This window comes from Pseudophryne corroboree, chromosome 4, assembly GCF_028390025.1.
Source record: "Pseudophryne corroboree isolate aPseCor3 chromosome 4, aPseCor3.hap2, whole genome shotgun sequence".
Lineage (NCBI taxonomy): Eukaryota > Metazoa > Chordata > Amphibia > Anura > Myobatrachidae > Pseudophryne > Pseudophryne corroboree.
The window spans coordinates 176,312,093-176,324,470 of NC_086447.1; the positions used below are offsets into that span (position 1 = coordinate 176,312,093).

Here is a 12,378-nt window from a genome sequence, read left to right on the forward strand (position 1 = left end):
TTCTGGATCCGCCCCTGCGCACCGATGCAGGCTAACGGCCGATAATGACTACATTGTGCCCGGAGGCATGTAGTCAGAATCGGCCCCACCTGCGCACACTGTATTTTCTTGCAATGCTGATCCAGCGGGACCGCGCATCGGCATCGCAGGTGTATACATACAGTGCGATATACACTATGTTTCTGTGCGATCATATTGCATGGAAAATTGCACTGTGTGTATGCAGTTTAAGATTATGGGGCCTAATTCAGTGTTGATCGCAGCAGCAAATTTGTTAGCAGTTGTGCAAAACCATGTGCACTGCAGGGGGGCGTATATAACATGTGCAGAGAGAATTAGATTTGGGTGGGGTGTGTTCAAACTGAAATCTAGATTGCAGTGTAAAAATAAAGCATCCAGTATTTACCCTGCACAGAAACAAAATGACCCACCCAAATTTAACACACTCTGCACATGTTACATCTGCCCCACCTGCAGTGCACATGGGGGGTCATTCCGAGTTGTTCGCTCGGTAAATTTCTTCGCATCGCAGCGATTTTCCGCTTAGTGCGCATGCGCAATGTCCGCACTGCGACTGCGCCAAGTAAATTTGCTATGCAGTTAGGAATTTTACTCACGGTTTTTTCTTCGTTCTGGTGATCGTAATGTTATTGATAGGAAATGGGTGTTTCTGGGCGGAAACTGGCCGTTTTCTGGGTATGTGTGAAAAAACGCTACCGTTTCTGGGAAAAACGCGGGAGTGGCTGGAGAAACGGAGGAGTGTCTGGCCGAACGCTGGGTGTGTTTGTGACGTCAAACCAGGAACGACAAGCACTGAACTGATCGCAGATGCCGAGTAAGTCTCGAGCTACTCAGAAACTGCACAGAGATGTATTTTCGCAATAATGCGAATCTTTCGTTCGCAATTTTAAGAAGCGCCACTCCCAGTAGGCGGCGGCTTAGCGTGTGCAATGCTGCTAAAAGCAGCTTGCAAGCGAACAACTCGGAATGACCACCATGGTTTTGTCCAACTGCTAACAAATTTGCTGCTGCGATCAACTCTAAATTACCCCCATGGTCCAAATGTAATAGGCCTCGATATGCTGGTCCTGACAATATAGACCCTAGATTTAAAGCAGCAATTTTAAGTCAAACCAGGTGGTTCTTGCCTTAAAATGTGTTTCAGCTTCACATCTAGAGGCTATATAATGGAAAATGCGCAGCAGCAAATCTGGTTCTGCGTGTATTACATTTGGGAGAGATTTCCTAGAACATCAAGGGACTGAGATAAAAGGTCTCCCATGCAGACTCCATCACTAGTAAGTATAATGTTAGGCAGTAGTGGGCCCAGGGCAACTTGCCTTTATAAATGACCCTGTACGTGTGGGTACGAATAAGAACAACATAACCCTTAAATGACATTTAGAAATGTTTGCAGTGTAGTAATTAAGGCAAATAGCATAGTACTGTTTCACACAGCTGGAGGGATTCCCAGGTGTGCCCTTGACATTACTGGTTGAAGATTGGGCCACGTTTACCTAGATTAACAGTGTATAAGTGGAGACCAGCAGCCAGCATTCCCTTCCTTCTGCAGCATCTAACCACCATGGCTAGCCTGAACATAGTGGTGGCTTTCTTTGTCTCAGTGGTTGCCCTGTCTCAGCTAATCCGCTGGATAAGTAAGAAATTGCTCCCTGCCAGGATTTACAGATGCACTGTCAGCGAACTGGTCAGCTCTCTGCAGCTGTGTGCCTGCTGTATGGAGCTCCGCATGCTTGTGGAGATTGGCATGTGGGGTGGAGGTTATGGTCCTGACGTGGTCTCCACTCTGCTCTTCTTGCTCTTTGTAGCTCACGGCTTCACCTTTGATGGGGCATCCGCCAACTCAGCAGTGTCTCTGCAGGAGTTCCTGCTCAAAGATTGTCCTTTTATAGATTCAGTATTTAAATTAGCATCTCAGTATGCCGGCATGGAGGCTGCCAGGTTCCTGACCAAACGATATTGGAAGTTGGAGCTGACACAATTCCACTTAATCCAATCAATGATGTCAGAAGACTGCAGTTCTTCCCTGCAAACCACCCTTGCTCAGGGCATCTTTGTGGAAGCATTGTGTGCTTTCTGCTATCATCTAGTTCTACTCCGCTTCCAAAACACCAGACTGTTGTACAAGGTGCCTACAACCGCCCTCACCGTCACTTTACTGACATATGCAGGTGAGTAGCTGTTATCGCTTTGTATTATAGCTAGTATTTGGTTTAAACATACAGTTTGTTAGACTCTTACAGCCAGAGGCGGATTGGCCATAGGGTTTACAGGGAAGATTCCCGGTGGGCTGACGCACCCGTGGGGCCTGTTTTGTTTGAGGACATGTGGTCCTTTTTATAGACATAATGAATAAGATGCTAAATAATTTGCATATATGAAAATTACTTTGCCACTTAGCCTGTGATTGCAGATGATCTAGTGTATGCTCTGTCTGCCTGCTTGGCTGACATACAAGTGAATAGTGATTGGGATACGGTTGATGTAATAAGCAAGAAAATATATATTTTTAAAGAATGATATAGTTTCCCAAATTCTGAAGGTGTATCATATAATGTGCTCATAATATTTAATTTTATTTCCTTTTAACTTCCCCCTTGATGCTGGACATGCTCACTATCTGGAAAGTCTTGGGGGGAGGCTGCTGCTGCCATGGCCCATGGCTAGACCACCTCTGGTGCTGCCCATGTGGGGCCACTAGTACAAATTTTTCCAGGGCCACTTTTTGTTCCCAATACGCTCTTGCTTACAGCACCCATTTGAAGCCAAGTCTGTAGATTCGGTCTGTGCAATGTGTGCAGTAGTTCTGCGTATGATAGCTGTTATTAATAGTGTGCTGATGTCAAGCAGATTCCCTACCTCTGTATGTGCACTGGGTCCCAGATGTCTGACATTATCTAGCCACAATTTGGGAATAGGTGCTAAAAATAGTCACATAGGCCCAAATGTATTAGGCCTTTACAAGAGAAAGTGGAGACGGATAAAGTGATAAATTATCAGCCGATCAGCTCCTGTCATTTTTCAAACACAGTCTGTGACATGGCAGTTAGGAAGCTGATTGTCTGCTACTTTATCACTCTTTATCCATCTCCACTTTATCACGTTTTAAGGCATAATACATTTGGGCCACAGTTATCTAAATGTCTCATCCCTGTCTGTCTGCCCTTCCCCTTTAGATTGTAAGCTCTCGTGAGCAGAGTCCCCTTTCCTGCTATGCCTTTCCTTCTCTTACTTAAACTATATTCTACGCCATACTCCATTCATCGGCACCAAATCCTTCGGTTTTCTGCCACCCTAATAAATACTTCTGTGTCATCTGCTGATGCAACTATGTTACTATACCCTGTACTTATTCTATATTGTCTTGACCACTGTTTTCTTGTTTTGCGTATTTGTTTATGGGCCTAATTCAGTGTGGATCGCTACTCAGAGAATTTGCAAATTGAATGATTGTGCATGCGCGAGGGATAAGAGCGACAGAAATTGCGTACAGATCATAATTGCAATGTAGCCGCTGTTTGGCAGGAAGCCAGTGTTTCTGGGCGGAAACCTGATGTTTTCTGGGTGTGACAGTAAAAACGCAGGCGTGCCCAGGTGTTTTTGGGGAGGGTCTCTGACGTCAGCGCAGACCACTTCCAGGCCGTCTCAGTCGCAGATTAGTTGCAGCCTCAGACCTCCTCACATTTGCTCAGACAGCAAAAAATCTTCGATATTCCGCAAATTGCGTATGCATCTGCTAATAGATAGCGATCTGCGATGCATTCGCAAACTTGTGCTGTCGGGGCGGCGTCTTTCTACTCGCAGACAACTGCAATTTCTCAGTATAACGATCCATGCTGAATTAGGCCCTATGTACTGTGTAATTGGGTGCTGCGGATCCTTTGTGGCACCATTTAAAGGTTAATAATAATTCCAAACTACCTCACACAGTTTGAGGTAGGGTGTTCATGGTCACCCTGTTACCTAATTTTCTGTTTCTGTGGCCAATCCTAGGGATCGCTAGCAGGGGCAGATCTACTATGAAACTAATGAAGCTTAAGCTTCAGTGCCCCTAATCCCGAAGGGGCCCATTTTCACCTCTTGTTTTTATGTACTGTAAGGTTATAGCTCGTCACCAATAACACCATGACAACCAGGCTTCTAGTAAAGCATAGCTGCTATTACAGCTTGGATGCACGCAGGAGCTGCTGGGAGTTGTAGTCTAGCTCTGTGAGTTGCGCTCTATAAATAGCGTAAAATGTGTATCCATTTAAAACTACAATTCCAGACAGCCTGCAGAACTTCTCATTGTGATATTCCGAGGAATGGCGGAGCCTGAGGTGGACCATCCTAAGAAGGAGGCTGTGAAAGGGGCTTCTGTGAGGAGATTATAGCTTATTGAAAGGGGGGTGCTGTTAGATCATCATTGAAGGGCTAGGGGGCGTGCTGTGAGAGGTAGACATTAAAGAGGCCTGCCCCACAGACTATCGCCCTGTCACCCACCACAACTGCCCCGCAGACTCTCACCCTGTCACCCACCACTTCCGCCCCTGCAGACTCTCTCACCATGCCAAATACCTGCTTTTCCCCACAGACACAGGCTGGTGGGAAGGGGCTCACTGTGTGGCCCATTTTCAAGGACTCCATAACAGTTTAAGCTTCAAGGCCCCAAAAATGTATGTCCGCCACTGATTTCTAGTGTGAAGAACAGCAAGAGAGGTCTATTTCAGATAATCTGTATTGTTACACTAGCAGACAGCCATGTTTATGCTGCTGTACAGCTCTATATCATTTCACCTCATCTAGTTATTGCTGTCAACTGGTCTTTGGCGTTTCTATTATGAGCGCATTGTGCCAGAGTCTACTGCACCGTGGAGAGGAGGGGGCCCATCCGTAGTCTGCACACTGGCCCCTCCTCTGTTACAACACCGCTGCAGCTGGTTGTCACTTTTTATCGAGGACACCTTAGGTTATTCCTATCTGCACCTAAACCAACCTGCTTAGAATTGATTTTAGTAAAGTGTTATTACTAATATTATTGGTTATGTGTACAGTCAGAGCCGGCCCTAACCAATATGATGCCCTAGGCAAGATTTAGGCTGGTGTCCCCTATCACCGCCACTAGTTCCGCCTCTGACCCTGAACCCCTTTCCCAGCACCATCACCCCTCACCCATAAGAGTCCTGATTTTGGTGCTCCTACCCCCTATATTTTAGATAGGAACAGAGCGCTCATTCGGCGCAAAGCTCAAAAAGGGGCATGTTCTTGCTGGGAAGGGGCATGGCCACACAGTAGTACCCCCAATTCACATTACACTACACATTAGTGCCCCTGCGATAGTGTCCCTTATTCACGTTACATCATACAGTAGTACCACTTTACCTTAGATACGTTACTCCTCACAGTAGTGCCCCTCATTCACATTACATCACACTGAATTACTCCTTATTCACATTACACCACACCATATTGCTCTATATTCTCTTTACACCACACCATATTGCTCTTTATTCACATTAGACCATACAGTAGTGCCCTTTCTATACATTAACGCCACACAGTACAGCACCTTATACACATAATGCCACACATTAATAATGCATTTATAAACATAATACCACACAGTAATGCCCCTTACACATATGACACACATTATTAATGTCCTTATAAACATAATGCACCTTACACATTATGCCAACCTTTAGTAATGCCCTTATACACATAATGTCCCTTTCATACATGCCGCTCATTATTAATGCCCTTATACATGTAATGACGCACATAATACCCCTTTCATATATGCCGCACATTATAAGTACACTTATACACATAATGACACGCACAGTGCCCCTTACACGTTTCACATTGATGCATTTATACACATGACACAGACGCATATAATGCCCCTTACACACATGCCGAACATTACTGCACAACCAACCCACCCGCACACAGCACTCACATGGCCGCTAACACTGTGACCTCTGCTTGGATACAGATGTGCCCTCATACATCTTGCCTCAATACAACATGCAGCAGGAGATGCCTGGCGTGAGTCAGCTGGCAGCTCTGCTAACGTCGGGTGCCTTTTTTACGAAAAATTTGTCTTATTTGCATTACTATGTGGCTAGGATGCACATGAAGCTTCTGCTGATTAAAATGATATGCAGCATGCCTATATTCTGTGTGTGGCTGTATCTGCATACGAAATGTTACGTTACAGTGAATTACAGGAATACACTGTAACGTAGCATTTCGTCTGCAGATACAGCCACAGTGATACACAGAATGTAGGCATGCCACATCATTTTAATCGGCAGAAGCTGCTTGTGCCCCATGGCATATCAAATGCCCTAGGCATTTGCCTAGTTTGCGTATGCCTAGGGCCGGCTCTGGGTACAGTGCCAGCATATTACACAGCACATGGCATAGAAGGGATCATAATACAATGATATGAAATAGAAGGTAAAGATGAATCTGCTCAGATGGGCTTGCAGTCTACGAGGTGTGGGGAAACCCATGATGCAGAAGGACCCGGAAAAACCAGAGTAGCGGCTGGACAGGAAAGCATGGTGTTGTGACTGGTGTGCTTATTTTATTGTTATAGTTAATATAGCACCATTATGCAGCGCTGTAAGAGAATATTTGTCATTCGCATCAGGTCTGTCTCAATGTAGCTTACATCATAAACGCATTACCACACACTAGGATACATTTTTGTCAGCAGCCAATTAACCTACCAGTACATTTTTGGAGTGCAGGATGAAACCAGAGTTCACAAAGGAAATTCATGCATATACAGAGAGAACATACAAAGTCAACACAGTGTCCTGTTCAGGAATCAAAATCATGAACCCTGTGCTCTGAGACAGCAATGTTTACCATTGTGCCAGTATGTCATAATCAGGTGTTTTTTTATGAACCTTGAACTCTAGCAGACCTTTACTTCCGTGCATGTGACCTGTTACACCTGGGATGCCAATGGTGGGAAGGACACATGAAATAAATGAAACTAGTAACCCAGTTGGGAGGCAATCAATTTGACAGCTGTCGGGATCCCAGCAGTCAGGATACCGACGCCAGAATCACGACAGTCGGAATACCGGCTCACCGGAGCTATTCCTACTTGTGGGTGTCCACGACACCCATAGAGTGGGAATAGATCCTGTGGCGATTCACCAAGGCCGCAAAGGGCTTTGTAGCGCTCGCCCCGCTGCTGGTATTCTGGCGGGTGGGATGCCGCTGTCGGGATACTGACGGCTGGCATCCCGTCTGTCGGGAATACATGTGTATTCTACCCAGTTGTGTACCTGACCTGACTAGGTTTACTCCCTGTAACCAGCTCGAAATGACCCATTGTGTTCTCTGCTGAGTATTTCCATATTTCACAGTAGCATAATGCCCCTTAATGGTCCACATCTCGGTGCTATGATGACTATTGCAGCACATACAGCCTAGAAAAGTATTCCATAATGTTACACTAATAACTCATTAATATTAAAACACAATGTATTCTTTCTTATAATTATCATATGTGACTTATAAGAAAATGTATTATTTCAGACAAAATAAAATGTTACAAAACATAGAATGTTCTCGGAAATCACTGTTCCTGAATTAATAAAGACCATACTGTATTTACCGTACTGAATTTCTTTTGTCTGGTATCTTTGTATGAAGTAATACGGTTTTGCACATTTGCTTTGGTTTATATTTTGTATACTGTATGATTATATGAATGGATAGGGAATTACAGTTTTATTAGAGTGTCCCGCTTATAGATGACCTTTCTTTGTTGCATGCAGTTTGTTGAAGTTCTTCTAGGAGCCTGGACTAGATGAACTTAATAGTAAATGACTGAAGTCAAATGAAAATACTAATAGATTTAAATTAGTAAGTTACTGTACTCATTACGGAAACGCTCCTGTACAGATTACACAGCTATTCCTACTGGCATCAATATTTCTTCTGCTCACACAGGGTCACATTTAGGGCAGGAGATAAATCCACTGCTACAGCATAAAAAGGGAACTTGCAGAAAATTTTGCACTGTACATAGACACAACTTGTGTAGCATCGTCCATGTATCTTTACACAACCTTGAAACCTTTTACAAGTTTGTGTTCTGCTAGGCTGAACGTTGGTTCTCAAACGCGGTCCTCAAGGCACCCCAACAGTCCAGGTCTTACATATATCCATGGCTCAGCACAGATGGTTAAATCAAATTGACTGAGGTGCTAATTAAGTCACCTGTGGCCAAACATGGATATACTTAAAACCTGGACCGTTGGGGTGCCTTGAGGACAGCTTTTGAGAACATCTGTGCTAAGTGTATGGTTGCATTATTGCATCTGCGCAAAAGTCATAATTCTGCATTCAGCTGTATGTTACACCCAGATTTGATACCTCCAGCATATGTAGGTGATGGGTTTATTATATTCCCTTTATTAAACCCTTCCTAAGCACTAACTTTGTTCCTCTTCTTAGGGAGTCCATTCACATCCGCTTACTTCAACCCAGTTCTGGCATACATATTGACGTTCGACTGCTCCGGGAACACACTGCGGGAATATGCTATTGTTTATTTCGGTGGCTCATTAGCTGGTGAGTAAGTGATAATATATAGATCCGGAAGTCCTGAGAAGCTCTCATTTAACCACAGTGTAAGCCCAGCATGAACACAGAGCACACAAACATGATTTATGTTTAAGATCCACTTTATGATTCCCCCTCTTTAACTATTTTCTTTGGAGCTTGGCAGCAATCCAATAATCCAACCAGGAAAATATGAATAACAAATAATGGCATGGGGCCTTATTCAGGTTGGTTTGCGAATCGCAATCCAACCGATTATCAAACGACTGCGCATGCGTGAGCAAAAATAGCAACAGAAATTGCGTACACATCGTGATCGCAATGCAGCCACTGTTTGACTGACAGGAAGTCGGCATTTCTGGGCGGAAACCTGGTGTTTTCTGGGTGTGTCTGAAAAAACGCAGACTGCCCAGGCGTTTTTAAGGTGGTCCTCTGACGTCAGCGCTGACCACTTCCAGCCTCTTGTGTCGCAAGAATTGTGGATGACCTTGCCTGGCGCAGATGGGAAAAATCTTCAATGTTCCAGTAACTGCGTAAGGTTTTGCAATCAGCCGCATATTGCGATGCATTCAGCAACTATTTGATTGCAGCAACTGCTTTTTAGCAGAAACTGCAATCCTTACTGAATGAGGTCCATAATCCATTATCTGCTGACCCTTAATCCTGCTGCAGGCCAGGGCTATGACTACAGATGATGATACCATGGGAACTGTGAGTGAATATATCCTACACTAGAGAATGTACGCCACACATCCTCTTGCCTCTCTTTCCATCATTCCAGTCTTTATTGGCTTTCAATGGGAGAAGTGAATCCTTGATAAATATTAAATAATAAAATATAAAAAAGAGAAACCGCATACTATATTTTATAGATTTCCTAAACTCTGCCTTAATAGACCATGCTTTAAGGACATCTATGCTTCGGTCCAGATGGTGAAATCAAATTAACTGAATTACTAATTAGGTCACCTGTGTTCAAGCATGGATATTCTTCAAACCTGGACAGTAATGGAGAAGTTTGAAAACTCTACTCCTGTATTATTGTCCTATCACACTAAGTTGGCCTTCACACCACAAACAATACTGGCGTAGTTTTGGGCCTCCTTCAATGTATCTGGTAAATACAGGCCAAGTAGTGTGTGTGTTTTTCATGCAGAGGTAATACACATCAATAGGCTCTACAAACACATTACAGCCGCACCAAAGCATCTGAACCATACTCGCATGCTGTGTCGGATTGACCAATAAAGGTGAGGCCTTAATCATTTTCAGCTCCAGTCCCATGTGTCCTTTAATCCAGCCCTACATCTGTTCAGGAACTGTTATACATACAGTCCGACACTTTGCAGAGTCCCAATTTACAAAGTATAACAGCTCTCTTCTTCTAATAGTCAACTTCTAAAACAAATCAACACTACCTGATATCCTCACCACTTGCACAAAACCAAGGATTGAGGGTAGTTCTGTACGAAATCGGTAATGAAGGGGCATTAGATCGGTGTCACTAATGGTGCAGAATAATATACCTGGAAATAAGTAGCATGGTAGGTGCCAGAGATGTGGCTTTTCTCAGATTGATAAATAGGTACTTGCTGACTCTCCTAGAACGGACTTCCAAAGTAGTGGATGATCTAATGAACTTCAGAGAGCAATTCACCTGAAGTCAGACCTGTAGTGTTCTCCCCAACTTCAGATTAACTCCATATTGCAAGGTAGAAGAGCAAGGGACATCCCAAAGATGCTTGACTTAAGGTATGGAAGAAGGACATCTCTACTAGTATGATGAATACCCTCCTCATTCTCACAAAAGATGCCAGAAGGACTCTGATTCCATACCACATTTTGGACATAGAGCACCTCCTCTCCTGCCAGACTGAAGAAGACTGATGGAGGTATAGTAACCCTTGTGTATAATATGCAGTTACACCTGAGGGTACCTTATGCAGGAGCTGAGCAATACTGAGCATGGTGTCTTATCCATCTTCAGAAACCTACAGCTGATCGATTTCACATGTAGCACTAAAGGGTTAATGTATCAAGCAGAGAAAAGACTGGATACGTTAGCCATGCCAACCAATCAAAGCATTTATCAAGTACATTCTATAAAATGATCGGTAGATGCTGGTTCTCCAGTGGTCCTCTTCTCCACTCTTTTCTCTGCTTCATATATCAACCCCTATGAGAGAGTAGTTTATCAGGGTTAAAGCTAATCCCATGTTAGCCAGAGAAGAAGCTTTGGACACCCCAGGGAAGCCTACACTTGCGCATGGGCAGTCTGATGGACAAGCATACACAATTTTGTAATCTAAATCAAATCCTTCAGTAAAGCGATAGCAAAACCATTTTCACTAGTGACTTCGCCAGGACAGGCTCTTATTTGAGTCACTGTCCCGTCAAGAGGATGATGATAAATTGTCTTGGAACTATGGTCCTAATTCAGATCTGATCGCTGGGCTGCGTTTTTTGCTGCCCTGCGATCAGATAGTCGCCACCTACAAGGGGAGGGTAAAATCGCTGTGCAAGTGAGCATTCCTATGTGTTGCAGAGCTGCACAAAAATCAGTTTGTGCAGTCTCTGCGCAGCCCATGACTTACTCTACCAGTGCGATTGAATCCTGCTGATTGGGGCCGGAGCTGACGTCAGACTCCCTCCCTGAAAATGCTTGAGCCCGTCTGCGTTTTTCCGGACACTCCTTGAAAACTGTCAGTTGCCACCCACAAACGGCCTCTTCCTGTCAATAACCTTGCGTACACCAGAGCGAATGGATCCTTCGCACCATCCCATCGCTGACCGCCAATGCCCGTTATAGCCGTCTGACGCGCCTGCGCATTGCGGTGCATACGCATGCGCTGTTCAGGTCTGAACGCCTGCAACGATCAGACCTGAATTTGGACCTATGTCAATTGCTGCAAATAGCTGCAGTAACAGATGAAACATATTGGTAAAAAATGACATATAATAATAGAGCCCATTGTTTAACAGTTTGTCACAGTAATACAAAAGTTTATGCTGGTTTGTGTAAGTGGTAAGAGGAGTGTCTGTAGAATGACTAGGACATCCCTGCTATGGGAATTAAATGTCCCTTTTCTCAGAGTTCATGTAACTGTGAGCTATGGCTCAACCTAAGTTCTTTTCTAGCTGTACTAACACTCCTGACACTATGGAAGAGGACTGATTTGAATTGTTTTTTTCTCTCCTAGGTATGGTGCTGGCTCTCCTTATTTATCAGGGAAACATCCCACAACTCTTTCAGAAGAACCTACTGTATAGCCAAAAGAGCAAATTTAGAATGCCAAAATCAAAGACTGTTCAGCCGAAAGCTTCAAGTAATGCTCCATCATCACCAAAGGGCACAGAGAAAAAGTCTGAAACTAGACAGCGGAAAACAGCAAGTGTGCCATCCAAAGGCAAGAGTAGCTGATTTTGACAGAGAAACACGTTACTGAATACACAGTATATTACCTATATATGTATAGGAACAAACATATACCCAATAGATATTTAGAATGAATTTCCACAATGAATGTGTAAGTGGGTGATTTGTCTAGAACAGTGGTTCTCAAACTCGGTCCCCAGGACCCCACACAGTGCATGTTTTGCAGGTCACCCAGCAGGTGCACAGGTGTATTAATTACTCACTGACACATTTTAAAAGGTCCACAGGTGGAGCTAATTATTTCACTTGCAATTCAGTGAGGAGACCTGCAAAACATGCACTGTGTGTGCCCCCGAGGACCGAGTTTGAGAACCTCTGGTCTAGAACATAGGTTCTCAAACTCAGTC

At 44.1% G+C, this 12,378-nt stretch overlaps 1 protein-coding gene across 1 annotated transcript; it reads left to right on the forward strand.

The window, feature by feature from the left end:
- Nucleotides 1–1,577: 1,577 nt before the first annotated feature.
- LOC134911221 (aquaporin-12-like) lies at nucleotides 1,578–12,160 on the forward strand. Its single transcript, XM_063919528.1, has 3 exons — nucleotides 1,578–2,192; nucleotides 8,488–8,604; nucleotides 11,796–12,160. Exons 1-3 carry the CDS (start codon nucleotides 1,586–1,588, stop codon nucleotides 12,014–12,016), a joined length of 945 nt encoding a protein of 314 aa, XP_063775598.1. The 5' UTR covers nucleotides 1,578–1,585; the 3' UTR covers nucleotides 12,017–12,160.
- Nucleotides 12,161–12,378: the final 218 nt, after the last annotated feature.

What these genes read in the sequence shown, in the direction of transcription:
- LOC134911221 (XM_063919528.1), top strand. Translation starts at nt 1,586, where the DNA reads ATGGCTAGCCTGAACATAGTGGTGGCTTTCTTTGTCTCAGTGGTTGCC. An exon ending in CACTTTACTGACATATGCAG is followed by an intron (nt 2,193 to 8,487) that starts GTGAGTAGCTGT and finishes TCCTCTTCTTAG; the next exon opens with GGAGTCCATTCACATCCGCT. An exon ending in TTTCGGTGGCTCATTAGCTG is followed by an intron (nt 8,605 to 11,795) that starts GTGAGTAAGTGA and finishes TTTCTCTCCTAG; the next exon opens with GTATGGTGCTGGCTCTCCTT.